Source organism: Monodelphis domestica, chromosome 2, assembly GCF_027887165.1.
Source record: "Monodelphis domestica isolate mMonDom1 chromosome 2, mMonDom1.pri, whole genome shotgun sequence".
Lineage (NCBI taxonomy): Eukaryota > Metazoa > Chordata > Mammalia > Didelphimorphia > Didelphidae > Monodelphis > Monodelphis domestica.
Window position 1 is genome coordinate 260,253,141 of NC_077228.1, and position 26,894 is coordinate 260,280,034.

The 26,894-nt window shown below is 42.3% G+C and overlaps 2 protein-coding genes across 4 annotated transcripts; both read left to right on the plus strand.

The window, feature by feature from the left end:
* Positions 1–1,691: 1,691 nt before the first annotated feature.
* FIS1 (fission, mitochondrial 1) lies at positions 1,692–7,439 on the plus strand. 3 transcript variants are annotated; one of them, XM_001366333.5, is made up of 5 exons: positions 1,692–1,906; positions 2,853–2,985; positions 4,055–4,131; positions 4,536–4,641; positions 4,968–5,342. In XM_001366333.5, the coding sequence occupies exons 1-5, from the start codon at positions 1,862–1,864 to the stop codon at positions 5,063–5,065; spliced, it is 459 nt and encodes a 152-aa protein (XP_001366370.1). In that variant the 5' UTR covers positions 1,692–1,861; the 3' UTR covers positions 5,066–5,342. The 3 variants fall into 3 exon arrangements, with proteins under 3 accessions (XP_001366370.1, XP_056673703.1, XP_007483326.1); XM_056817725.1 differs by lacking the exon at positions 4,968–5,342 and adding an exon at positions 7,305–7,439 and having other exon boundaries at positions 1,747–1,906; XM_007483264.3 differs by lacking the exon at positions 1,692–1,906 and adding an exon at positions 2,047–2,272.
* A 189-nt stretch (positions 7,440–7,628) lies between these two features.
* On the plus strand, positions 7,629–26,343 carry CLDN15 (claudin 15). Its single transcript, XM_001366389.4, has 5 exons — positions 7,629–7,845; positions 10,949–11,113; positions 25,238–25,319; positions 25,682–25,795; positions 25,890–26,343. The coding sequence occupies exons 1-5, from the start codon at positions 7,629–7,631 to the stop codon at positions 25,990–25,992; spliced, it is 681 nt and encodes a 226-aa protein (XP_001366426.1). The 3' UTR covers positions 25,993–26,343.
* Positions 26,344–26,894: the final 551 nt, after the last annotated feature.

Here is a 26,894-nt window from a genome sequence, read left to right on the forward strand (position 1 = left end):
GCACTGTGTTAAATCCCTGGGGATACAAAGAAAGACAGAAAAAAAAAAGCTCCCTGCTTTCAAGGACCTCACAGAATAATAGGAGAAACAATATTTACACATTTATGTACAAATAAGATACATACAGCACAAACTGGAGATAATCATATCAGGAAGGCATTAGTATTAAGGGGGATTGGAAAAGGTTTCTAGTATGTACTTAAAGGAACTCAGGGAAGCTAGGAAATAAAGAAGAGAAAATATTTCAGGCTAGAGGGACAACCACTGAAAATGCCTGAAGTAGGGGGTGTTTTGTTCCAGGAACAACAAGAAGGACAATGTCCAGACCAAGAAATGGAAGTAATTTTTGGTGCAGAGAAATAATGTCCAGGGCCCTGGTTCAGTTCCTTATTACATCTCATCTGGGCTTGGCTATAGCCTCCTAATTTGTCCCCTGCCTCAAATATTTATCTTCTCCAATTCACTTTCCCCACATTAGCCAAAATGTGATAGCACAGGTCTGTTTCTGTCATTCTCCTGCTTAGAAAGGTACATGGCATCAACTATGATCCCAGAGGACGAATGAAAAAGCAGGCTACCTACTCCTGACAAGAGATTAAGTGTTTAGAGGGAGTTACATATTTTTCACAGTCTATGAGAATGTTTTGTTTGACTGCATATTTATTTCAAGGATTCATGAGTAGGGGTTAGGGAGAGGTTAGGGTGTAAGAAGACTGGGAAAATAGGGAAATTCTGGATTGTTGTGAGGTTAAAACGAGATTTTTGTAAAATGCTCTACAGCTTGGTCCCGATTAATGTGAATAAGGAATTTCTCTAAAGTGGTCATATTATTATACACACTGCACATTTTCCATTGGGTTGTAATACTTTGTGATTTTTAATGTGTGTGTGTTGCTAGTTGTGTTCTTTAACATTTCAACAACATAAACTGAAACAATACTATAAGACATTGGATTAAAACTGATCAATATTAACACCAGTGGACAAATGATTAAATTTCTTCTGCTGGGAAGAGGTGGGGCACTAAGGATAGAGAAGGTAGTAGATGGTACAGATTACAGAGCAGTCAGAGCACTCTTTGTTTTGCTTGTAACTTTATTAAAGGGGTTGGGGGGAGCATGAATAACAAATTTTTAAAGAATGGATTTGTAAGAAGTGTTGTTGGTATAGCAATATTGTAGGGAAGTCATGATTCAGAGCCTTAGCATGCCCAAGGTGTGAGAAAGACAAACAGAAAGCCGACAGCGCCGGATTTGGGTAGGGCAGGTGAGAGATCAAGAGCTAGTCCAAGTTCAGCTACTAACACACTATGCCTGGGAAAGTCTATTTTCTTTGGTCCTCGATCTCTCCATCTCTCGAATGAAGATATTGGAATAGATAACTTTTGCATTCTTTCAGGTAAATTCTGCTCCGGTCTTATTTTTGAAACAGAACCTCCTCCATAAATCTTTAAATGCTAGTCATCTAAACATACCAACGAGACAAGACGCTGCCATCCTAGAGTAGCCGGGGTGGGGGCGGGAGTTAGGAAAGCGTCTGGGCGTATATAGTTCCGGGTCGTGTGGCCCAGCATTCCCAGTACCTTTGTGTCTCGGTTCAGGCGACGGCCCAGTTTGGTGCCGAGAGACTGCGCATTAGTGACGCTTCTCCCAATCCCCGCCCAGTTTCAGGAGTGAGGTGAAGTTTGACTAGTAAAGTTTCTCGATGGCGAGGAGGCGGGAAGTCAGTTTTAGGGTGTAGTCGTGATTGGTTATTTGTAATAGGGCCCCTCACACGACTTCCGGTCCTTCTCGGGAGGCCTTAGGGATGGCGAAGGTTCTGGTGACTTGGGTTTGAGAAGCACACAGGGTGTTTGGTGGCCATGGAGGCCGTGCTGAGCGAGCTGGTGGCCATTGACGATTTAGTGGTGAGACCTTGCTTCGGGAGAGGGCAGAAGAAACTCGGAGGCGCGTGTCCTTATGGGCTGAAAGGCTGGATCCGGCCTATCTACCCTGCCTTCTTTTGTGGGGACACTATAGAACTACAAATCCCAGAAGCCCTTGGGAGCCTCACCCCCTTTGGATGCCTGCGTCTTTGCTCTGGGTTTAGTGGGGAGTGTAGTTTTTCTTCCTCAGTATCCTAGAAATTTTTGTCAAAGGGTTTGAGGGAGGCTGGGCGAAGATGGACTCCTGAATTGAAGGACACCAATTGGGGCAGAGGTGGACACCTAGGTCCTTGAGAGGAATTTAGGGCGGAGATGGATACCTGGCTCTTGAGAGCAATTGGGGAGGGGGTAATGGTCGTCCGGGTGCTCGAAGGGAATGGGAGGGGGAGATGGTCGTGACTAAGGCCCCGAGGGGGAAGGGAAGCAGGAGCCCTCGGGCCCTGAGAAGTGGGGCGTAGAGATGATTTCCATCATGCTGGAGAGTATTGGGGAGGGTGTGGGTTTACTATGCGTGCCCTAGGGTCCTCCCCTAGGTAGAGAAAGGAGTGGAGGATGAGAGAGGCACTTGGGCTTTGCACCTAGGATCCAGCCCTTGTTTTGTGGGGTTAGTTTGGGAGGGCGCATGCAGTAACCATCAAGTGTCTGCCCCATTTCTTGCCTGCAGACGGCTGGCAATACTTTTCTTAAGTGCTTGAGAGGGATGATGATGTTAGGGAGTAGGAGTCAGCTTTGGAAATTGGCCAGGGACTGAGATATTCGACAGCTGTGTCAGTTGAGGGACGTGTAGACTCAGGATAATATTCGGAGGGAAGAGAAGAGGGGAGGGAGCCTGGCCAAATTAGGCGGTAGTAGTAATGGGGAATAAGGATACTCTGGTGGTAATGTAGTTTTCCTGCTGCTTGTTCTGAATCTTTCTTTCTGGTGGCAGAAATTCGAGAAGAAGTTCCAGACAGAGCAGGCAGGCGGCTCCGTGTCACACAGTACCCAGTTTGAATATGCCTGGTGTTTGGTCCGGAGCAGATACAATGATGACATCCGAAAGGGCATCGGGCTGCTGGAGGGTGAGGTGCCTAGTTCCCCAGTTCCTCTTTTCTTCCCAGTTTAATTTAGGGACAACTATAACCCTCCTATCCACTCTCCTCTGTCATTGGTCTCAGTCCTTTGACTCAGTCTTGTTCTAGAGGTTCCATTCTCAACACAAGATTTAATAATGCAATCAACTCTCATTTCTCCTATATGGATTTTCCCAAGTCAGTCCCAGAGAAGTTTCTTTCAACACTTTCCTTGCCACCACTTTTGTCATCGGTTGGTAAATACTCAGATATTCATATTTCAGTACTTTCTTTGGAGCTTTTCTTAGTGGTTAGGAGCAGGGTAACAGAATTACCTTTACATGTATTTCTCAAAAATTATGGCTTAATGGCATATTTACGCATAGAATCCTAGTTTCTTGTGAATGAAGAGACCCTTTATTCATCAGTCTTCTATTGACTCAAACTGCCTTTAAATTTTTCTAGACTTTGGTAGAATAATTAATGACATAAGCACTAAATATACTAAGAAAATTGATCTGTAAGAAGAATTTTGTAGTAAGGTTCACATAAAAATAAGATGTTTTTAGTGCTACAAATAAACACTATGTTTCAAAAGTTTATAGATTTTTTTTAAACTGATAGAATGACTCTAGATATTGCCAACTTAGTTGTGTGACAGGATAATATTAAGGATTTTAAAGGCTCCAGAGCAAAAGTACCCATCAACAAGTGTTAATACATATATTGCAGTTGTCTATAAGTCACTAAGAAGTCATAGAATTAAAAAAGCATCAAATTTGGATAGGGTCAATCAGGGAAGTCTTCTTGGAAGCAATTTTTAGGTATATTGTAGTATTATTTGGGCCTTAATTTTTCTTCACACTGATTAATGAGTTGAATATGATACTAATACTACCTGAATAGGTTGCTAGTACACTTTGAAGCTGTGCATGTCATGTTAATGCTATCCTTGGAATCAAAGAGGGTTGGTTTGGGGTAGGTAGGGTTATTAAGGGCTCAGATTAGGGCACTGACTTTCCCAGGGTCACAGAGGGCATTTCAGCCTGGATGTGGTTTCCTCCCACCTCTTCCCTAGAACTGCTATCTAAAGGAAGCAAAGAGGAGCAACGAGATTATGTTTTCTACTTGGCTGTGGGGAACTACCGACTCAAGGTGAGAGACCCCTCCCCAATTTCTTTCACTTTCTCTTCTGGCTTCAGTTTGCTGTGTTCTGAATGATTGCATTCCTAATTCAAAATAGTACCACCTGAGTGGAAGGGAATGGCTTGGTATCAGGGTAGAGATAATGTTGTGAGTCAGGAAGCTGGAGGGGAGGATAAGGGAAAGATAGGAACAGGTGCTGAAAGTAAGGTCAGCATGGTTGGGTGCAGCCTTAGGTATCAGGTTGTTATCTCTCCTGTCTTATCTCCCCCACACAGCTATTTATGAACTATACTCCCATTGGGTGGACCTGGGGTGGACACAGCTTTGCGGGAGTATGGCCCTGCTCCAGGAGGAGAGGGAGAAGGGAAGAATCATGGGGTTCCTCTTTGTAAACAGTTGCCCATTCCACACAGGAATATGAGAAGGCTCTAAAGTATGTGCGAGGGTTGCTGCAGACTGAGCCCCAGAACAACCAGGCCAGGGAACTAGAATGCCTTATTGATAAGGCTATGAAGAAAGGTGAGTTTTCTTCCTTCTCTGCTTCATAGACCCCTTACCTTCCAGCTCCCTCTGAACTCCTGATCCCTCCCTAGGCACCTCCCCAATCCTAACTCCCCATCATCAGATCTTCCAAATTCCTCCCTTGCTCAACAGTTCTCTTATAGCCCCACCCCCTCACCCTTCCCAGAAGTCTCTCTGCCCTTCAGCCCTATTCCCTTCTCCCTCTTATTTCATGAGGAAACATTTGAGTAGGCTGTGAGAGGCAATCAGTAGTTTACCAGGGGAAGGGGATTTGGAGAATAGGGTTTCTCATTCAAGTCTTGATACTGTCTTCCTCTCCCCAGATGGGCTGGTAGGCATGGCCATCGTGGGGGGGATGGCCCTGGGCGTGGCTGGGCTCGCCGGGCTGATTGGACTTGCTGTGGCCAAGTCTAAGTCTTGAATTGCTCTACCACCAACACCCTCGGATCACACCTCTGACCTGCTCCCCCTCGGAGATGAAGCTGCCAATGGGGCCGTGGAGATGCTGATATTGAGGATGTGAGGGGGAAGGGGCCTGCCACTTTTGTACCTTTATTCCTATTACCCCCATCTTCATCCCCTTTCCAGTTTTCTCCCTGATTACTGTATGCCCTTCAATTTCTTTCCTAATACCTGCCCTCCCCCAGGATTTTGTGTTTTGGTAGAATGTAAATAAAACTGAGGGTTCTGGATTGAGACTTCTGTGTCTGCATTAAGGTGGGGCTTGTGGAGGGGAGGAGGGAATGGAATAGTAGAACAGGGATGTCATTCCTATCTGGCATTTCCCTGTTTTGTGCTTTTTATGTCTTATGTCCCCTTTTGCCCAGAAACTACTAATGGATTTAGAGGCCTGTCTCTAAGTTCCACTCCCCCATGAGGTTGAACAGTGGTGGCCCCTAGAAGTGGTGGCATAGATCTCTGAGCATGAGGAAGGGCAAAAACTAGGGGGTACAGTGGGGAAGAACTGAGGTAAGTAGGGCTAACTCTTCAGTATCCTGCTGCCCTTTGACCCACCCTGCTGCAGCTTGTAGGATATGTAGTTTTCCATACCAACTTGGTAGAGGGGTGTGGCAGTGAGTGGGGACTTGTTGCTATGGGTTTCCTCCCCTTAACTTCCTTAATAGCCCCCACCCTTCCCCTCCTTTTGTCTCTCCACTTCCTCCATCAAGGCCCTCCTCTTGAGAAGGAGTGGGAAACTGAGGTATCCAGGGCATGAGAACAGATGTTCAGAAAAGACTTGGGATCTCAGATCCCTGATGATCAGGTTCGGGGTTGGAAGAGTTAAGATTCCAGTTTTCTCCCATTCCAGCCCAGTTCTTGCCCTGCTCTTCACTCTTTTACGTTCCTGGTGCCAGGCCCAACATGAGGTTGTTTGCTTCATCACATACTTCTCGTTCCACAGCCCAGTGCAGGGTCTAAAAGGGAAGGCACAGGGAGAGAAGGGAGTGGAGCAGATACCTGGTTATGAGTGGGAGGTAAAAGATGGGGTGGAGCAGATCCTTCCCTTCCCAAGTTTTAACCAATTCCTGCTGTCTGATAGTATTTCATCAGGGGATCTTTTGGGGCCCAAAGTAGCTATGGAGGAACATCTCACCAAACATTATGGACTCTGTTCTTAGAAACTCAACAGCCTTAACTTCCAGAACATTACCTGCTTTCCTTAACTGACTGTAGAGAGTAAATCTGATATCCTATCAGCTCTCCCTGTTTGGGGCTGCCTCTAGATGCCTGGAAACTGGTCCTTGTCCCCAAAAATCTGGATCCTTAGACCTTGAGGAGCCCAAGGCATAGGTACTGAGAAGCAGGAACCCTGGTAGATTTTCAAAAGGGGCAGGACACAGTACAGTAGTGTTTAGTTTCCAATCCGTCATCATTACTACAGCTTATGGCAAATCCTAAGAACTCTGGGCTCATTAAAGGAGCCTGGGCCTGTGACCTACCCCCTTCTCTCCTCCGGTGCCCTTGTTTCAGGATCAAATTTTATCAATAGTCAAAGGTCAACTAGCATTCCAAAAAAAGTCGAGCTTTCTGGAAGGAAAGCAGGAAAGAGGAGGTAGATGGAGCTTGGGCCTCAAATCCACTGGCAACATATTGCCAGTTTCTAATACAGTCCCTTCAGTGGGGACCCAAAGGACCTGCCTTCTAGGGCCTGGAGTGGCTGGGATTATGCTTCCTATTACCCAGGGACTACCAGCAAGGTAGTCTTAAAACCCTTCATTCTGGTCATTCCAGGTCAGACCTCTGTACCTTCTTTGGGTACTTTCCTGTTCTTCCCAGCATCTTGGCTTTAAAATTAAGTCTTAGGAAGGTAGGGATTAGGGGGACAGGATTAGATAGGAGAAGAGAAAGTTAGAAAGGGTTACAGTTTTAAATCTGTTTCTGGTTCCCCTTTCCCTACATCTCCCTATTTCCCCCTCCTCCCAACATGAAAGTTGAGCCTATACAGATCCACACCTCCCTCTGCCTCTCTCTCACACTAGCCCCTCCCCTCTCCTCCCATGGGGTATCTTCCTGGGTATTTCCGTTAACTCCAGTCAATTCCTTCTCCTGGGGTGGGGGGGGGGTGGGGAGCCCTAGGCGGACCTGGGGTGGAGTGGGTGGGGGAGGAGAGGAGAGGGTGGACTTTTGGCCCGTTCATTCCATCTCATCTCTGTTGTCAGCAGCTACAGCTCCCTCTGCTCAGTTCTGGGGCTAACCGGAGAGCAAAGAGTCAGAGACAGAACCAAAGAGACAGAAACTTGGCAAAGAGAAGAGCCCCCAAAAGAGGACAGAGGAGGAGACATTGAAAAATCCCCCTGAAGAGAAAGAACCCCCGTCAGAGACTAAGAGGGAGTGTTTCCTTCCCAATTTTTGTACCCCCCTACCCAGTTTCCTGGCTTGCTGTTTCTATTTGCTCTCTTGGGATTCCACCCTTTGGGGCATGCAGAGGCTCAGTTTCTAGTCTCTCTGCTCCCAGGTCCCTCTAGACTTTCTGTCTTCCCATCATGTCAGTTGCTGTAGAGACATTTGGATTCTTCTTGAGTGCGCTGGGGCTACTAATGCTTGGAGTGACACTTCCCAACAGCTATTGGCGTGTGTCTTCTGTCCATGGCAATGTCATTACCACATCGACCATCTTTGAGAACCTCTGGTACAGCTGCGCCACAGACTCCACTGGTGTCTACAACTGCTGGGAGTTTCCTTCCATGCTTGCCCTGTCTGGTACAATTTTGGGTGTTGGGGAAAAGGGGGGAAGGTACACTTCACTGGAAAAGGAGAGCCCCAGAAGTGGGAAGGACAGGTTTGGATTCCATTTCTATTACTACCTAGGTGACCTTGGGAAAGTCACTTAATCTCTGAACCTTAGTTTCCTTGTCTATAAAAAGATTTAGCATCAGATGATTTCTAATGTCCTATTCAGCTTGAAGTCTATGTTCCTAGAAAAATGGGAAAGCATTGTGTCTGAAAGGCAGTTGGTGTAATGGGCAGGACATTGAATGATTCTGGATACCTGGCTCAACTTTTTTCTATACAACTTCTTTGGGCTTTAGTTTCCTTTTTTTGTAAAACTAGAGTAATTAGATCTCTTAAGAGTTCTGACACTTTGTTGTGTATTTTAAAGTTTCTTCCAGTTTTGACCCTCTATGTTTTATGGTTGGGAGTGGAGAAGGGCAGCACTTGCATCACACAAACCCTAGCTGAGACAGCCCTGCATTATGCCTTGTGAGGGGTTGGGGAGGTGGGGAATAGCCAGAAATTACTGGTGAGAAGTCCTGTATCTGAGAGGCATGTTACATAGCTTAACATGACTCTCCTTACACTTGGGATGGGGGATAATAGGGTTATTGTCAATGGCCTCTGTCACACTGCAACCTTGGAGGCTCATAATAGTGACTCAAAGGAAATGGAAAAGATGCCTTCATAGATACCTTCCAATTCTGATATTCTCTTTTAAACTTCCTACCATAATCAGAGGGAATCACTCTCAGCTTTTACTGTCCTCAGTAGTCTGGGAATGGTTCTCACTATATGCTCATAGACAATCAGAAGGGTCTCACAAGATTTGGTGGCAAGTTTTCTAGACTTACCATAAGCTGCTGTGCTCACAATGTGAGAGCTTTTCCTTATGGTTCCCAAAACAGTTCTCCTTCGGTGGTAGAAGAGGGAGAATGCAGTGCCTTTAAAATCTGTCCCTGCCTCTGAGCTCTTAGCCTCCCTCCCCCGCCCCCCCCTCCCCCAGTTAAATTGATGCCTTGTAGGCTTTAGCTTGTCACATATAACAATGTCACTACAGTACTCCAGTCTCAAGTCCTGCCTTTCTCTTCCTTAAGCTTCACTTTAGCTTCCAAGCCCTGCATCTTCTTTTGGGTGAAAGTCTACCCTTTCTGGCATCACTCTTCCTCTTCTGCTATCCTGGGGCCTTCCCCTTTGAGCCTCATAGATCAGTGGTGTTGAGCTCAAATAGAAATGTGGGCCACTGAACTGTGCATAAGGATCTCTGTAGGCCAAATATTAACATTTTCAGTATTTATCATGTTTTTATTTATTCTGTTAAAAGAATTATTTCTTAAGTACCTTTTAATCTGGTTCTGGCCATACTTAAGAGTGTAGCCAGCTACATGGGACTGTGTTTTGGACACATCTGCTGTTGCTTAAGATGGAGAGGGGAAGATGGTGGTATTGTTGGACAACAGAAGTATTGGTTTTAAAGTTGGAAGGAACCTTAGAGATATTTACTCCAAACCTCTTATTTTACAGAAGAGAAAATAGGCTTAAGAAGGCACCCAAGGGTCACACAAATAATAAGCAGCAGAGACCATATTTGAACTTTGGTCCTCTTGACTCCAATCCAGTGCTCTCTCCATTCTTTTAGTACCTACCAGAGAGGCAATGCAGCTGTGAGGGATTTGAGGGAAGGGAGAATCTTGATGTATTTTGCAAACTCCTAGGAACAGCTTTATTGTAGATTCTAAGCAGCTTCGGAGCATCACCCTAACTGTTCTCTCACCCAACTACTTTCTCCAGTGGCCCAGTGAGAGGTCACTCTTCTCTTGGGAGTTTGTTCTTCAGGTTATAGAAATAGAATGGTAGAAGCACCATTTGGCTGTAACTAGAGTCCCTTTTGGAAACAGTCTCTTAACTCTCTGGGACTTTAGAACCATAGAACATCAGAGCTGGAAGGGATTCACTACAGTTTAAGAAAAGCAAAGCCCAAATGATAAACCTTGAGCAGGGCCTAAAACTCAATTTCCCCAATCCACAGACCAAGTATACTTTATCATTTTATCTTCTTTAGGAAGGATGCTAGTTTTATCTTAGTCCCCAAGACTTATCTCTGTGGGTCTTCAAGGGATTAGGGTTTCAGGTAGGGGTTTGACCACACTTTATCTCCTACTGCCTAGGAATAATGAGGGAGAAAGTAGCTGTTCATCTCTTGACACTACTCTCTGAGGTGGGGATCCCCTCCTGGTTGTCGCCTCCTCCTCATTCTACAACTCTGATGAAGACTGATCTAAAGTACTGCAAAATCTGGGACAAGTCCCTTCCCCTCTCTGGACCACAACCACGTCTGTAAAAATGAGGGAGTTGGATGAAAGATGCTCTTAAAGTATCTTCTAGGCCTGACAGTTATGGCTCTGAGATTATTTTCTTCCCTCTCAGAGCCAAAGCTTTGTGAGTGTCCGGAGTTGAGGGCAGAGAAGTTCTCTAGAATCATAAGAAGGTGGAGAAAGGAATAGAGAGCAGTCAAAACTGAAAACTAGGAGGGAAGTAAAGACCTTGGAATAGGAGTGGGTGCTCCCAGAGTACTTTGTCCCTCCTTCCACCTTTCCCTGCCCCCTCTCCCACTTCTGTAGACTCTTTCCTGGATATAAGCCAGTCTTTTGCCTCCCTTCAGTAGCTCTGCCCCACCCCAGTAGAGAAGGGCAAGGTCCTTAGGAGTATCTGGCAACTGTGGAGAGAAAGGAGAGTGTGAGGAGATAGGTGGTGTTTATGGTCAGTTCCTGAAAATGTGATGCTTTAGATGAGGAAAGGGATAATATCTCATCCTATTACCTCAGCCTCATACTTAAAAGCCAGATGGGGGTTCCGTGAATTCTGGTGTCAGAACTGATTGAATTAACCAATGTACAAAAGGAAAAGCAGGGGCTCAGCTGAAAGGCTGGGCCTAGAGGAGAACTGGCTATATTTCTTTGGCTCTATAGGCCCTGTAAGGACTGATATTGCAACAGGGTCTGTGAAGGAAGTCAGGAAGGAGCTTCTTTGAGAGGATGAGAATGGTATGGGGCTAACCATTATGACCTTTCTTTTACCCTTCTTCCCCTAGGAACCATCCAGGCTTGTCGGGCACTCATGATCACAGCTATCCTTTTTGGCTTCCTGGGCCTCTTTCTAGGCATTATTGGCCTTCGATGTACACAAGTTGGGACTATGACAGCTGAGAGCAAAGCCAAGATAGCTGCTACTGCAGGGGCCCTGGACATACTATCTGGTAAGAGAATGGGGGAACAGTTGGACATTCTGGAGTGACCTGACTGAGCTCATCCTCTTTATCTTATAGCTTTGCCAAGCAGTATTACAGCTATCACTTTCATCCCTCACCTCTATTGTCTTATTCTAGGTACTGAGAAGAGATATGAAATACTAATATGACATAGTACCTGTGCTTTCAAAGGAACTTAGAATCTAGTATAGAAGATAGAATATATAAACTATAATAAAAAATATTCAATTTATTAAGTGCCTATTTTGTGCAAGGCATAGAGAAAACAAGACTAATCTAGCCTGATGTAGAGAGATAAAACATGCACATAGATGGGTATAATACAAGGGAGAGCAATTACAGAGTAAATGAAAGATCCAGACAAAGTACTCCAGGAAAGTTTGAGGAGGGAGATAACATTTGAAATACATAAGAAAATACAAGAAAAAGTGTTATTGGAGTTTAGGTGAAAGAGAACACTTTTGAGTGAAGGGATAATGGAAGATTTCTTGGAGGAAGTATTATTTAAACTGAGTCATAAAATGTGGGAAAGATTTCAAAATGAAGAAAAGCAGGGTGAATTTTAGGTATATGTGATGAATTAAATGCAATTAAATGCTTACTGAGTGCCAGATGCTAAGTGCTAAGGATAGAATTATAAAAATGAAGCAGCCCCTGTTCTAGAGAAACTTCCATTCTAATGGAGATAACACAGATAGGGGAATAATGGTCAGGAAAGGGTGTTTTGCTCTGGGAAGTCACAAGGATTGAGAGTGGAGTTTTAGGACAGAGCAGTCAACTGACACATAGAAACAATGGCTGTATTGATTTGATTACTGTGGTGGTGGGGGAGGGCAGGGTAGCATATGTGCTGTACTGAGTGGATAGCTAGAAGGAGGCTGGGGTAGACAACATGGCTTGGGCTGTGTGAATTTTCTCTGGGTCATCAATTTAGACAGTTCACTTTGAGTAGAATAATTCCCTCAGGGCTTAGCCTCTAGAGGTTAGATGGTTCTTTGGGAGCAAAAGCTGTAGCTTGGAGTAGATGCAAAGACTCAGTAAAGTTGGGGCCAGCAAAGATGGTTGAATGAGATGTGAGGGGATGACGAAGCAAAGTCACAAAGACAAGAAATGGCAGATGAGGTCAGGAAACAGCAAGCCATTCAGTTCAACTGGAGCCCAGGGTATATAAGCGTAGGAGAAAAAGGACGAAGTCAGGTGGGAAAAAAAGACTGTTTTGTGGATCTCTAATGTTAGATTAAGGGTGACATGACCAAGGCATTAGGAAGATTCAGTCAGCTGTTGTTTTGGATCCCTCTGATATCTAGTGAAACCTACAGACCTCTTCTCAGAATAATGTTTTTGAATGCATAAAATAAAATACACAGGATTACAAAGAAAACCAATTACATTGAAATACTTATCCACATTTTTTTAAAAGTTCATGGATCCCAAGTTAAGAGCCTATAGTCTAGAGGCAGAAAGATCAGTTGGGAGGCTAGTACATAGATCAAATCTGGGCCCTTCTAATAGCTTCTTCTATGATACTGTTCACTGAAGAGTCTCCCCTTCTCTGATTGCTTCTCAGTCTCTTTAGGTGGTTCATCTTCTTCCGCCTGCCCACCAAGTGTGGATATCTCCCTAAGCTCCACCCTGGCCCTTCTTTTTCCCCCTTGTTGATTTCATCAGTTCCAATGTGGTCAGTTATCACGTCTATATAGACAATTCCCAGATCTGTCTATATATCCAGCCCTAATATCTCTCCTAAACTCCATCCAGTCCCAAATAACCAACTTTCTTTTGGATATTTCCAGTTGGATGATCCATAGACATCTCAAACATAATATATCCAAAAACAGAACTCATTATCTTTTCCCTAAAACCATCCCTCTTTCAAACACCCTGTTTCTGTTGAGGCCACCACCATTTTTATAGACACCCAGTTCACAACTTTAGAGTTGTCCTTAACCTCTTCTTTAGCCCCCATATCCAGCTGTCAAAGTTTGTCAATCCTAATTCCACAACAGCTCTCACATTGCTCAATTCTCTCCACTCACATAACATAAGGCCCTTATCACTTCTCATCTGGACTGTTGTTTCCAGGTCCTGTCCATTTTCCACATGCCTGCCAAATCAATATTCCCAAAATACAGATCTTGTATTTCAGGATGTGAAATACAATTGTCAAAAATTGCAAAAATCTTTAGTGGCTTCTTATTTCCCCTAAGATAAACTACCTATTCCTTAGCCTGGCATTTAAAGCCTTCCATAGTCTGGCTTCAACCTATCTTTCCTACTCTCTGCCCTATTCAGACTGTCCTGCTAGTTGTTCCTCAGACCTGAATTTTATCTCCTCTCTCCATGTACCAACTGTAATGCATGGGTAGTCCATTCTAGTGCCCTTCCCAATGTAGTGAGATAATGTGCTGCATTGGGGTCTGTGGAATATAAACCCTCCTACTATGTCACACTTGGGATTTACTCCTCTCATCTATGTGTGAAATATGCCACTTTCTGGGCTTGGCTCTTTTCTTGAATCTGCTCCCTCACTAACAGGTCTCAGTTCCCAGAGATAGGCCTCTACCTGGTTACAGCAAACCCTCCCTCCTGTGGAGGAGAAATATATTTCCCATACTTACCTCTCTAACTTAATCTGTGTTTATCTTCTCAACCAGCCATTCACTATACATACTCATCTATTAAGGCAAATACATAAGTAATAAAATTCTCCTCTCTACCTGAACATAGATTTTATAAGCTTTTATAGTTAACCATCACCTTTAAAAAGGGAGTTAAGAAAGTGTTAACTCTTAATGTAAATGCAGTTCTCTCTCAAAGCCTGCCAGTTTTACCAGATTGGCTTCTTAGGGCTGGCTCTGTCAGCTATCTACCCACCTAGATGCTGCACTGTCCAATCAGAAAGGAGCTCACAGCCACACAATTCAGATTCTTTCTTTTAATCCTGCCCAACAGAATTTTTTAGCCTTTCCAAGCCCCCTCTGCCTTTCCTCAGTAGGCCATAGGTGGCAGTAGAGCCCTTATGATAAGCTCCACCTTTCTCCAGCTCTCAGGTGGCTGGAAGGGCTCCTGGCTAAAAACATCATTTCTCTCTGGCCAGGCAGGAGTCACTCAGCTGAAACCTCTCAGCTGATTGCTTCTGCCACAGCTCCAGCCAAGCAGCATTTTAGCCCTCCTGTGCTCCCCTGCTGCTACCGCTGCTCTTGCCCTCTTCTCTGGCTGCTGTTTTGAATGGTTTAAATGAGAACCCTCTGATTCTCAGGGGCTTACTTTTTTGCTTAAAAAACGCTAACTCCCTCAATTTTCCCTGTTGAGTCTTTTTTGAAAAATCATAACTTGGCCTCCAAATGTTTAAGTGATTTCTCATTTTCTTAGTTTAAAGGATATTTTATTTTCTTTAGACATAAAACATAACATATGTAAGGTACCCATCTTTTCTCAGCTCTAAAGTTTCCAACAGGGCAGTCTGTCTCTTTGGTGCCCTTGAAACCATTTCTTCATACTTGTTGAGTTGTTTCAGTTATGTCCAGTTCTTCATGACCACATTTGGGGTTTTCTTTGCAAGGATACCGGAGTGGTTTGCTATTTCTTTCTATAGTTCATTTTATAGATGAGGAAACTGAGGCAGACAGGGTTAAGTGACTTGCCCAGGGTCATATAGCTAGTAAATGCCAGAATTGAACTCATGTCTTCTGATTCTAAGCCTGGTACTCTATATATTGTACAATCTTCACATTCATATTTCTCTATTTTTTAATAAATAAAAGATCTGCCTCTTTAACATTAAACTGTCCCCACACAAACAAAACCTTACTCCACATTATTAACAAAATGATCTGAGTCTTAATATCTATAACATCACATTTTCTCTCCCAGCTGTCCAGATCCCATCTGAAAGCTATGTTTCTTCATACATCTTTTTTTTTTAAATCAGTTTATATTAAAACAAAGGTTTTTCTACTCAGGCATAAAATTTAGTTCATCCATACAGAGTCAATATTTCAAGTCATTGGATAAATGATATAAATCTCTTCCTTTATACAAGAATACTTTTTCTTTCTTTTTTTTTATCAGTAAGAACTCTTGAAAAGGGCCTTAAAGAGACAGTCTACCACAGCTATATGAGTACAGCTCAACTGCTACCTCTCACAAAAGGCTTTTATTGATCCCACCTACATCCTTAATTACTAGCACTTTCCTCCCTTAAATTGCTTTGCATTTTTCTTCATATCACATCTGGAGAATTTAGGCTCCTTAAGGACAGAAACTGTTTTTGTTTTGTCTGTTTTTTCTAGTGCCTTATACTTTCATAGTGACTTATACAGAACAGATGTTTGTTTGTTGAATTGAATGACAAGAGAACCTGGTAGCAGTAGAAATGGAGAAAAAAAAAGGAATTGGATCTCATAGATAGAAACAGCAACTTGGAGGCTGATTAGATTTGTAGTAGTCAGGAGGATTATAGAAGAGAAAAAAAGAATGGCACTACTTTAAAGGAGTTACATTCTTTGGGGTATATTATTATTGTTGTTGTTTAAGGAAAGACAGAATAGTAGCAACTAGGAGGCTCAGGAAGGGGCTTCCAAGAGAGGGGTCCTATGAGCTGGGTCTTAAAGGATTCTGGGAGAAGTGAGAAAGATGTGGTGTTTTTTGACATCATGGACAGCCTTTGCAAAAGTTTGGAGATGGGAAACAGTTTAACAAGTCCAAGTAACAGCAAGTAGGCCTTTTTGGCTAGAAGGCAAAGTGAATGAAGGGGGGATGTGAGATAGGCCTAGAAAGATAAATTGAAACCAGATTGTGAAGGACTTTGAACAACAAAGTGAGAAGTTGATAGTTGAAGATGACTGAACTTTTGAACTAGACAACTGGACTCTAGTGCCATTAACATATAGTGAGAAGTTTGGGGGAAGTCCAGGTTTGGAGGGTAAAGGAAGCATAATACTTGGGTCTGGCATGGTCTGTCACTTTCACTTGTGGGCTGGCTCACTCACACTAATCTGCTCTCATACCAGCAGATCTGGGGTTATCAGAGAGAAACCACCATCATGTGGCTGTGAAAAATTCTCAGGGTCTCAGGAATAATCCTGTTACTGGAGGGATACATTTTTATTGCTTAATACTTAATAGCTCCTAAACCATGCAGTGTTCTTTCTATTTATATGAAATGGATCACGCCAACACCATTGATACTTAAATATTTACTTAATGATAAGGCAAAATGTAAGAATAATCATTAACATTACAGTTATTCAATATAAGGCAAATTCTGAAAAAATCAATACATTACAATCTACCCATAAACCTGGACTACACCCTCTTACCAATGCACATGGTTATCCAAGCACGCAGTGTCCATCCAGTGTGTGCATTATAGAATTCTTTGGAAGGAATGTGGATTGCAGATCTTGATGTCCTTGGAACCTTTTACTCTGTCTTTTTCCCTTTCAAACCAAAGAGGGCAGTAGAGAACAGGCACCTTTGAGTGGTTTCCCTTGTGTTAAACCATGGATGGCCAATGAGAGCAGTAAGTTCAAATAGCCAAATTCAGTTCCCTTCCAATGAGTTCTTCAGCCAATTAGCAAAGCAGTTCCTCTCTTCAGCACACTCTCAGCTCAGCAGCCTTCCTGTCAGTTTACTTTCCTGTTGACTTCTTTACAGCTACCTTTTTCAGTCTTTCAGTGTTTCAAATAAGAGATTTCTAGTTGTCAGTAACTTAACTTTATCTTATGAAATAAATCTCAAGAAATTGACTTTTCTGTCAGTAATGAAACCAACAGTTCTTATTCAATCTTCCTATGATCTCCAAACAGGTATTAGATTAACAATTTTCCCAGTTAAAACCTTTAAAACTCTTAAGAACAGTCATACACAAATAAGCTGACAGACCAGTCTTCCTAAGTCTGTGCCCCTCCATATTTTATCTGAGGACTGTGGTTCTTTCTAAGTTGATATCATCCTTTCCCTTTATATAGTCCTTTTTTTCTGCCTCCTTTTAGCAACTATGTTGTTAACTTTTGAAAGAGGTAGTATCTTATAGTAGTAAGTTCAGCTTTATAGATTTGGAAGCAAGGTAACATTAAAATAACCAGGCAGAGATGTCCAGTGGGCACCTGGAGATGCAGGTCTCATGAGAGAAGTTTGGGATCTGCCTTCATTGAAGTAATAAGTGAAGTATGAGGATGGATGCCATCCAAAGCACATTTTTGTGAAGTATCTACTAGAGACACTCTGAGATGCATTGGAGTACATAAATTTTAGTAAGTCATGGTCCCTGCCACTTTGTGGAATATAATCTAGGTGGAAAGATAAGACATAAATGATAATAGTTGATATGTATTTTTTATTATAAAGTGCATATCAATAGGCAAGCATTTATTAAGTACTTACTATATTTCAGGTACTATGCCTTAGAGATAGTAATATCAAGAATGGAAATCTAGAACAGCTATGTGGCTCAGTGGATTGAGAGCTAGGCCTGGGGTAGGGTGGCTTGGGTTCAAATCTGGCCTCAGACATTTCCAACTATGTGACCTGGGCAAGTCACTTAACTCTAATTGACTAGACCGTACCACTTTTCTGTAACAGAATTGTTTATTTATTTATTTAGTATTTGGTATTGCTTCTAAGACAGAAGATAAAGGTTTTTAAAAAAAGAATAGAATAGGCTCTTCTCTTTTTATTTTATTTTAAAAAATATTTTTCCATGTTTACATGATGTATTTTCTTTCCCTAACCTCTTCCCCCCACTCCCAGAGCCAAAAAGCAATTCCACTGGGTTATACAGATGTTTATCACTTGATACATATTTCCATATTATTCATTTTTGCAATAGAGCAGTTTTTTGAAACCAAAACCCCAAATCATGTACCCATGTAAACAAGTGATGTCATGTGTTTTTCTTCTGCATTTCTATTCCCACAGTTCTTTTGATGTGGATAGCATTCTTTCTCATAAGTGTGAAGATTAAAATTTAGGGGGGAAACTGATAGAGGTAGAAATTAGTTTCTCTCTGCAAGGAGTATTATATTTTTAGAGGTTTATTTAAGGTTGAGAATTTAAAGAAAATACAAGTAAGAAAGGCATGTGCTAGGTGGGCCGAAAGGCCCAATTCAATTTCACTCACATCATGAGAGACGTCTGCTTGACAGTGGAGACAGGAAGAGAAGAGCCCCCGCCTACGGTGGAGACCCTTTATATCATAATTTGCTCTCGGCCCAGGTGAGAATTCAGTGAGATTACAAAGCATTCTGGGGAAGTGGAGCAAGGACTTCTGGGGATTGAAGTCCTGGATTCAAGTCTCCATTTTTACATAAGTCCCTCAGGATTGTCCTGGATCATTGCATTGCTTCCAGTAGCAAAGTCCATTACATTCAATTGTTCTAGAATGTTTCACTTTCTGTGTATAATGTTCCCTTGGTTCTGCTCATTTCACTCTGTATCAGTTCGTGGAGGTTCTTCCAGTTCTTATAGAAACCCTCTAATTCATCATACCTTATAGCGCAGTAGTATTCCGTCACCATCATATACAAAAGTTTGTTCAGCCATTCTCCAGTCAAGGGACACCCCCTCATTTTCCAATTTTTTTCCACCACAAAGAGTGTAGCTATGAATATTTTTGTATAACCCTTTTTTTATTATCTCTTTGGGGTACAAACCTAATAGTGGTATTTCTGGATCAAAAGTCATATAGAATAGTTTCTTCTCTCAAGAAACTTATATTTTAGTGGGAGAAGCAAGAAGAACATATATATGTAGAATAAATGTAAAAAGAACAAATATAAAGAAATATTTAGTAGTAAAGGATAGTTAGGGAAGGCAGACACTGACAGCTAGAGGATTAAGAAAGGCTTTATGCAGATAGTGGTACTTGATGAGAGGGATTTTGTGGGTAGCAGTAAGGAGGGATTCCAGAATTGGGAGCTGGCCAATGGAAATGCAATGGAAAAACATTTATTAGTGTGTGCTACGTGCCAAATACTACAAAGTGCTAAGAACGTCAACAGAAAAATGAAAAGATCCTTGCTTTCAAAGGACCCACCTCTCAGGTGGAAGAGGCTGCAAATATAGACTAGTTCAGCTGTGGTAAAAGTGTAGCAGTAATTGAATGATGAGGCCCAGGAGGATTTCTAGATGGCACAGAGATGGGAGGTCCTGGGTTTAAATATGGCCTCAGACGCTTCCCAGCTATGTGACCCTGGGCAAGTCACTTGACCCCCCCATTGCCTAACCCTTACCACTCTTTTGCCTTGGAGCCAATACTGCGTATTGGCTCCAAGAGAGAAGGTAAGGGTTTAAAAAAGAAAAGAAAATATTGGTTTTAAGGCAGAAGAGTGGTAAAGACTAGGCAATTAGGGTTAAGTGGCTTGCCAGAGTCACACAGCTAGGCTGCCCCTCTATAGTAGTCTTTTAGGGGGCAGGTCTCTAGCACCTCGGGTTGTTAGGCATAAAGGGAGATGTCAGTTTAAGAAGATTCTGGTTTCTGTTGATGTAATATGGATGATGAGTCAACAAAGGGGAGTTAACAAAAGAGTAGTTAAGTAAGGAGAACCAGGAAAAAGGAATATGACAAATATCCAGAGGAGGCTTAGGGAAAGGGGAATAATATACAGTGAGGCTGGAAAGATAGGTTGGAGCCAGATTGTTTAAGGGTTATAAAAGTGAACTAGAAATATTTTTTATTTTCTCCTATAGGCAATAGGAAAGCATTGAGTTTATTGATATAATCAAATCTGCACTTAAGAAAAATTAATTTGGAAGCTGCATGGAGAGTGAACTACAGTGGGAAGGGACTTGAATTATTGAGATTAAGTAGGAGGCCATTGGGGAGAAATGATAAGAGCATGAACTGAGGTGACTATGTAAGTATATAGAAAGGACTGGATTGTAGGGATATCATAGAGATAGAAATGGCAAGATTTTGGCAACTGACTGGATATGTGAATGAGGGAGAGCAAAGAGATAAAGTACTGGAAGGCTGGTGGTATCTTTTCCAGAAATAAGGGAGTTCAGAAAAGGAGTGGGCTTGAGGGAAAAGATTATGAGTTCTATTTTGTACATGTTGACTTTGAGATGGCTATGACATCCAGCTTGAAATGTCTAATAGTTGATGATGTGGGATGTAAGCTCAGGGGAGAAACAGGCTAGATATATAGCTCTCTGAGTCATATGCATACAGATGATAATTAAACCCATGGGAGCTGATGAAAATCACTGAGAGAGAGTGTTGAAAGAGAAGAGGGGCCAGGACAGGGCCTTGCAAAATACCCAGAGTTATCAGATGAATGATAACCAACAAAGAACCCTTCTGTTGAAGGGTCAGTCATACAGGTATAAAGTGAACTAAAGAGAAATCTGACAAAAACCTAGAATCAAGGATACACAGAAAGTGAAGCTTGTCAATGCAGTAGAAAGGTCAAGAAGGATGAGAACTGAGAAAAACCTATAGGTCATTGAGAGAATACTGATAAATTAAGAAAGAGCAGTTTCAATTGAATGATGGTAAAAGGGTTGAATGAGTGAGAGAAAAGGAAATGGAGGCAATGAGTATAGACAAATAATTTCAAGCTTTTAGTGGAAAAAGAGAGGAGAGATATAGAATGAGGAGATAATATTGTCTAACATTTTTTTTAAGGATGGAGTAGATGGGCATATTTGAAGGCAGTAGGAAAGGAACCAGTATTAAAAACAAAATAGGGGGTAGCTGGGTGGCTCAGTAGATTGAGAGCCAGGCCCAGAGATGGGAGGTCCTGGGTTCAAATTTGACCTCAGACACTCCCTAGCTGTGTGAACCTGGGCAAGTCACTTAACCCCCATTGCTTAGTCCTTACCACTCTTTTGCCTTGGAAAAAAATACCCAGTATTGATTCCAAGATGGAAGGTAAGGGCTTAAAAATAAATAAATAATAAAAAATAAATTTTAAATGAAATAAAAAAACAGTATTAAAAACAAAATCCAGAAAATCTCTTCATATCCTGGCCCCTACCTCCATTTCCAGTGTTTTTATACCTGCCCCACACTCCTTGATTCAATGGCATTGGCCTCCTGGTTCTTCCAAGAACAAGATACTCTATCTCTCTGGGCATTTCTCTGTCTGTCTATACCTAGGGGCAGCCAGGTATCACAGTGGATAGAATGCCAGACCTGGAGTCAGGAAGACTCATCTTTCTAAGTTCAAATCTGGCCTCAGACACTTACTAGGTGTGTGACCCTGGGCAAGTCCCTTAATCCCATTTGCCTCAGTTTCCTCATCTGTAAAATGAGTTGGAGAAGGAAATGGCAAACCCAGTATCTTTGCTAAGAAAACCCCACATGGGGTCATGAAGAATCAGACATGACTGAAAAATGACTAACTACGATAATCTCCATGCATGGAATGCTCTCCCTCTCCTTTTCTGCCCACTAACTTCCCTGGATTTCTTTAAGCCCCATCTAAAATCCCATCTTCTACAAGAAGGGTTTGCCCAAACTTTTAATTCCGGTGCCTTTCCTCTCAATTATTTCCTATTTATCCTGTATATAGTTTGTTATATATATAGAGAGAGAACTGTCTTTTGTGTCTTTTTTTTTGGCCCCAATACTTATTGCAATTCCTGGCACATAGTAGGTGCTTACCAAATGTTTGATAGGGAGAGATGTTTGATTATAGAGGAAGGGATATTTGAAGGAGTAAAATGTTAGAAAGTATGGAAGGGGATGAGATCATATCTGACACCATATTCAACCAGTTGTCAAGTCCTGTCGTTTTTACCTTTGTTACTGTCATATATGTCCCTTCTCACCTTTGACAATCCAGCAACCCTAATGAAGGTCCTTATAGCCTTATGCCTAGACTACTATTTGCTTTATTATTTTTTTTAAACCCTTACCTCCTGTCTTAGAATCAATACTAAAGTATTGGTTCCAAGGCAGAAGAGTGGTAAGGGCTAGGCAATGGGTATTAAGTGATTTGCCCAGAGTCACACCGCTAGGAAGTATCTGAGGTCACATTTGAACCTAAGACCTCCCATTTCTACATCTGGCTCTTTATCCCCTGAGCTACTTAGCTGTCTTTCTAATAGCTTTATGATTAGCCTCTTTGCCTCAGATCTCCCTATTCTAATCCATTTTCCACTCAGCTATCAGTTTGATATTCCTCACATTCAGATCTGACCATGTGACCTCCCTATTCCATAAATTCCAGTGGTTTCCTATTACCTTCAGTATCAAATACAAAATCTTGTTTGACTTTTAAAGTCTTTTCCTACATTTCCAGTCTTCTTACATCTTACTCCCCTCTGTGTACTCTGTGATCCAGTAACTCACTGGCTTCCTTGCCATTCTTTGAGCATTACACTGCCATCTCCTGCCTGGCTTCCTTCAAGGCCCAGCTAAAGCCTCATCTTCTGCAAAAAGGTTTCCCAGGCTTCCTTAATCTTCCCCTCTTGGGCTTCCCATCACTTGACCTGTATGTACTTTGTACAGAGATGTTTGTATGTTGACTCACTCATTAGAGTTCTATGAGAGGAGGAGCTGGCTTTTTCTGCTTTTCTTTGTATACCCAGAGCTTAGCACAGTGCCTGTTACTTAATAAGAGCTACTTGCCTGACAGACATTAGAGAATTTGGCTTTGGAAAGGAGAAAGGCTGTCTTATCAGACACTGGGAGAAAAGAGGAGAGAGGGATACTAATCGAGTGAGTTTGTAAGATTAAAGTGGAGAAGAGGGAATTCATAGTATTTAATGTGTGGAATGAAATAGGGAATCAGGGATGGAGATTCTTGACAGGTAGAATATTAAATAACAGAGGAAACAAAGGTATGAGTTTCTATGCATGTTGATTTGTTAAGCAGTTCATGCCAATTGCATAATAAATTGAGATCAAGCCTCTTCAGCTTGGCACTGAAACCCAAATACAGAGAGAAACAGATTTTTATGTATTAAAAGAAAACAATTAACAGGATATAAACTAATTTAAACAATTAGGTAATCTGATTTCTCTATGGAAGAAAGATATGTGGCTTTCTAAGTAGGGAGGGGGAGAATGTATAGGTGCAGTTCCCTGAAATCAAAAGAGGTATCCCATGTCCCCCCAAGTGTCTATAATCAGTCAAAGGAACAAAGAAACATTAACTAAATTGACGGATATGGAGCTAGTTTTCAAATAAGGCATATAGGTGACTTGAGATGTATAAATGTGAGAAAACTCCTTGCATCAGCCTTCTCATCTGATTGATATTTTATCAACATAACCTAGGTCTTTGGTTAAGGGTCTCTAGTAATGGTGGTCTAGCTTTCCAGCTATGTAGGGTGAGATTTGAACAATGCAATAAAGTTTTCTCATAATTCCCATAATTGAATAAAGTTTTCTCACAAAACAGAAATTGGACTAGATCCATAATTGAATAGAAAGGGAAATGAGCTAGTTCCAGAATTGAATTAGAAGATGGAGTTGTGGTTCACTCATTTCCAACTACCACTTCAGGGGTAGTACTTTATCTACTGTGCCACCCAGCTGTATACCTGACACAGAGTAGGTGCTTATTAAATGTTTATTATTGTTGTTACTTGCAGGAATGGAGTCAGGCAGGGTTTCCATCTACTGTGGGAATCAGGTATGAATAAAAAGATTGCCTTGCTGCATTGATAGCCCCAACTGAAGTAACAAATTTATAGTGTACCCAGTTAGCAGGACTGTGTGACTTCCTCAGCTCTATTCAGCATGTGTGAAAAGCTAGCTAACCCTAGATTATACAGGTTCATGTATAATCCTCCCTCCTTTTACGATACTTTACATTTGGAAATGCCTATTTTAATTTTTGGTGATTAATTTCAGAATAAAAACATATTTAAAAAAAGACTATAAGCTCTTTGAAGAAAGGGCTTCGTCACTTTTGTATTTGTGTCCCCAGTACACAAGTCTGGCACACAAGCCTATCACTGTATGACAGTGGGCTTGTTTATGTAGATTAGAAAAAAGAAAAGATATTTAACAGGACAAGGCAGAATGTGTTTTAGTAGCTTAAAGGATGGAGAAAACATGGTGAGGTAGAATATTCTAGGAAAGTTTCATGTAGGAGGTATACCTTGAGCTAGAAAGATGGGGAAAATATGAACCAGGGGAAAAGAAACTGTGGCATCCCAGGTATATTCTAATCCTGACAGTATTATTGATATATTAATATTGTAACCTGTGTGCTCATGTACCAGACTCATGTTATTTCTTGATCATTATATTTAATTGGTACTTTATTCATTCTGACCACTCTCCAAACCTACAGTCCAAAGGTCAGGAGAATTCCTGGGTAGGACGTTAGCTGCCACAGGGTCCTAGCTTCTACCTTGACAGACCAGATTCCTTACCAAGTCACATGTTTGATTAACCTCCTCCTCTTTGATCTTGTGATTGTCAATTGAGCCAATGTAAAATCCTAAGCCATGTCACATGTTCATTAACTACCTCCCATTCCCCATTCCTTGATTCTCCAATAAAAGATTGGGCATGTGTAGCTCTCTCTCTTTTCCACTATCAGAGGAGCCCATGTTGTTGAACTCTGTCTCTGAATCTTTCTTCCTTTGTTGTGTTCCCTCTCTCTCTTTATCCCCTTCACCCATTTCCCCTTGGTTTCTAACTTTCCCTCTCAGGTATATGCCCACGAAGATATTAATTTGTGGCTGCAGGCAGCTACAGAAACTGTGATCAGAGGTACACAGATGGAAATATACAAGGCATAGTCAGGGAAAATTTGAGTTTGACCTAGAGTCATGATGAAGAAATAAGGCTGATAGGTGGAAGTTAGATTGTGGAGGGCCTAGCTGAAGAACTTTGCTTTCATTGTGAGTAAGAGAGTAGTCTTTGACACTTTTCATATAGGATTCTGGCAGATGAAAGTGTTTTAGTTCCCAGGCCTCCATTTTTTGCTAAACCATCCATCTCTGTTTCATTTTCTTTCCTACCTCAGAGCATATGTTCTTCTTAGACCTTCTCTCATTTTCTATTTCTCTCTCATGACTTGGTTCCTTTTCTTCATTGTCTTTTCTCCCAAAAGGGAGTGTGAGAGGCTAGGGCTGTTCAATGAAGGAGAGAGTTTTGAGGAGGTTCAGTATAATTCTTTCTCCCTCAATCTTTCCCTTCAGGTATTTGTGGGATGGTGACTATCTCCTGGTATGCCTCTAATATCACTCGTCAATTCTTTGACCCCATGTATCCTGGGACCAAGTAAGTATGGGAACTCTTCTATGATTCTATTTGCCATGTTCCATCCCCAGCAACAAAGTTTCACTGTCCTGTTCCATTCTCCAACTCTCAGGTCCTACCCTGCCCTCCTTGGTCTGATCCCATCCCACATATCCCTTTCAGTTCCCCTCTTTAGCATTGGCCTCAAAGCTCCATACACTCACCTATTCCAGTGATGGCAAACAGGGGAGGGAGGAAAAGCTCACATTGGGCTACTTGGAAGAGGGGTGGTTGATGTGAGGAATGTTCTCAGGCAGATATGAAGAGGGGGAGGGAAGCATCCCCCTCTGACACATGTGCCATAGGTTTGTAAACACAGATATTCCATCCCTGTGCTGCACCAGGTATGAGCTAGGCCCTGCCCTGTACCTAGGCTGGAGTGCCTCCCTGATCTGCATCCTTGGGGGTATCTGCCTCTGTAACCACTGCTGCTGCCCACCAGAGAGTCCCTTGAACAGGTAAGCCTCAGGAAGGGGCATGAGAGGGAGGGGGCACAGATAGGGAAGCTGAAGGGACCCCATTGCATAACACTTGTCCCCATCTTTTTTGCAGTGCTCCGCTACCCTACAAGGCTCCCTTGGCTGTCCTGCCCCCAAGGACTTCGGAGGATAGTGAAGTCAGCTTTGGCAAATATGGGAAAAATGCCTATGTATAGAGAGACTTAGGTGGTAGCTTCTGCTCTCTTCTATTGCACCAGTTTGGAGGAAACAGGAGGAGAGGGCATGGGCTACCTAAAATCAGACCCACTCCTAGCACTTTGACGCTGCCTCAGTTCTGAGCAAGGTCCAAGCACTCCAAACCCCTACTCTTACTCTAGCTCTGCCACCAGGCTTCCCCCTGAATTTCATGTCCCACACCCTCCTCTCTGGCCTTGAATCACTGGGCAGCTTTCTCCCCACTGCCTTTTACCTTGGTCAGACTCTGGGAGACCCTATGGGATGGGGGTGGGGCAGGGACCACTGAGTATGTGTATTTTGTATAAATAAAAGTTTATATTGCAACCATAGTGAAACTAAGGGATTCATGGGAGGAGGTGAGGGTAGGGTAGGAGTAGGGGGGGGCAGCACACTGAGAACAGTGGAGAGAGCCTGAGGGAGGCAAATGGGAAATTGTGGGAGCACAAGGCTGGGTGTGTGTGTATGTGTGTGTGTGTGTGTGTGTGTGACACACATTCACAATGGGTCAATAATCAGAAGAGTTTATATTCTAACTATAGAAAGTAACAACTTTCTGTGAAACTCAGTTTCTTCATCTATGAAATGAAGATACACTTGAACTACCTACTTCACCTTGTGAGGATCAAGTGAAACAGGCACATAAAAACTTCTGACAACTGTACAGTGCTAAATAATAATGTCAGGTGTTATTGGTGATCAGACTGAAGTCAAATAATTGATTTAGGAAATTAGAGGATGTATTGTTGTTGTTGTTGTTTAGAGGGGTAGGGGGATCACTTATTCAGTTTTGAAATGCCTCCTCTCTTTGGGGATTTACCAGATTGTTATTAGTCTATAATAGATGGAGTGCTGGTTTTCGAGTCAGCAATACCTGGGTTCA

Bases quoted from the DNA above. Each gene is read 5' to 3' on its own strand.
- CLDN15 (XM_001366389.4), top strand. From the start codon at position 7,629: ATGTCAGTTGCTGTAGAGACATTTGGATTCTTCTTGAGTGCGCTGGGG. The intron at 7,846-10,948 runs GTACAATTTTGG...TTCTTCCCCTAG, and splicing joins TTCCATGCTTGCCCTGTCTG to GAACCATCCAGGCTTGTCGG. The intron at 25,796-25,889 runs GTAAGCCTCAGG...TCTTTTTTGCAG, and splicing joins CCAGAGAGTCCCTTGAACAG to TGCTCCGCTACCCTACAAGG.
- FIS1 (XM_001366333.5), top strand. From the start codon at position 1,862: ATGGAGGCCGTGCTGAGCGAGCTGGTGGCCATTGACGATTTAGTG. The intron at 2,986-4,054 runs GTGAGGTGCCTA...CCTCTTCCCTAG, and splicing joins GGGCATCGGGCTGCTGGAGG to AACTGCTATCTAAAGGAAGC. The intron at 4,642-4,967 runs GTGAGTTTTCTT...TCCTCTCCCCAG, and splicing joins TGATAAGGCTATGAAGAAAG to ATGGGCTGGTAGGCATGGCC.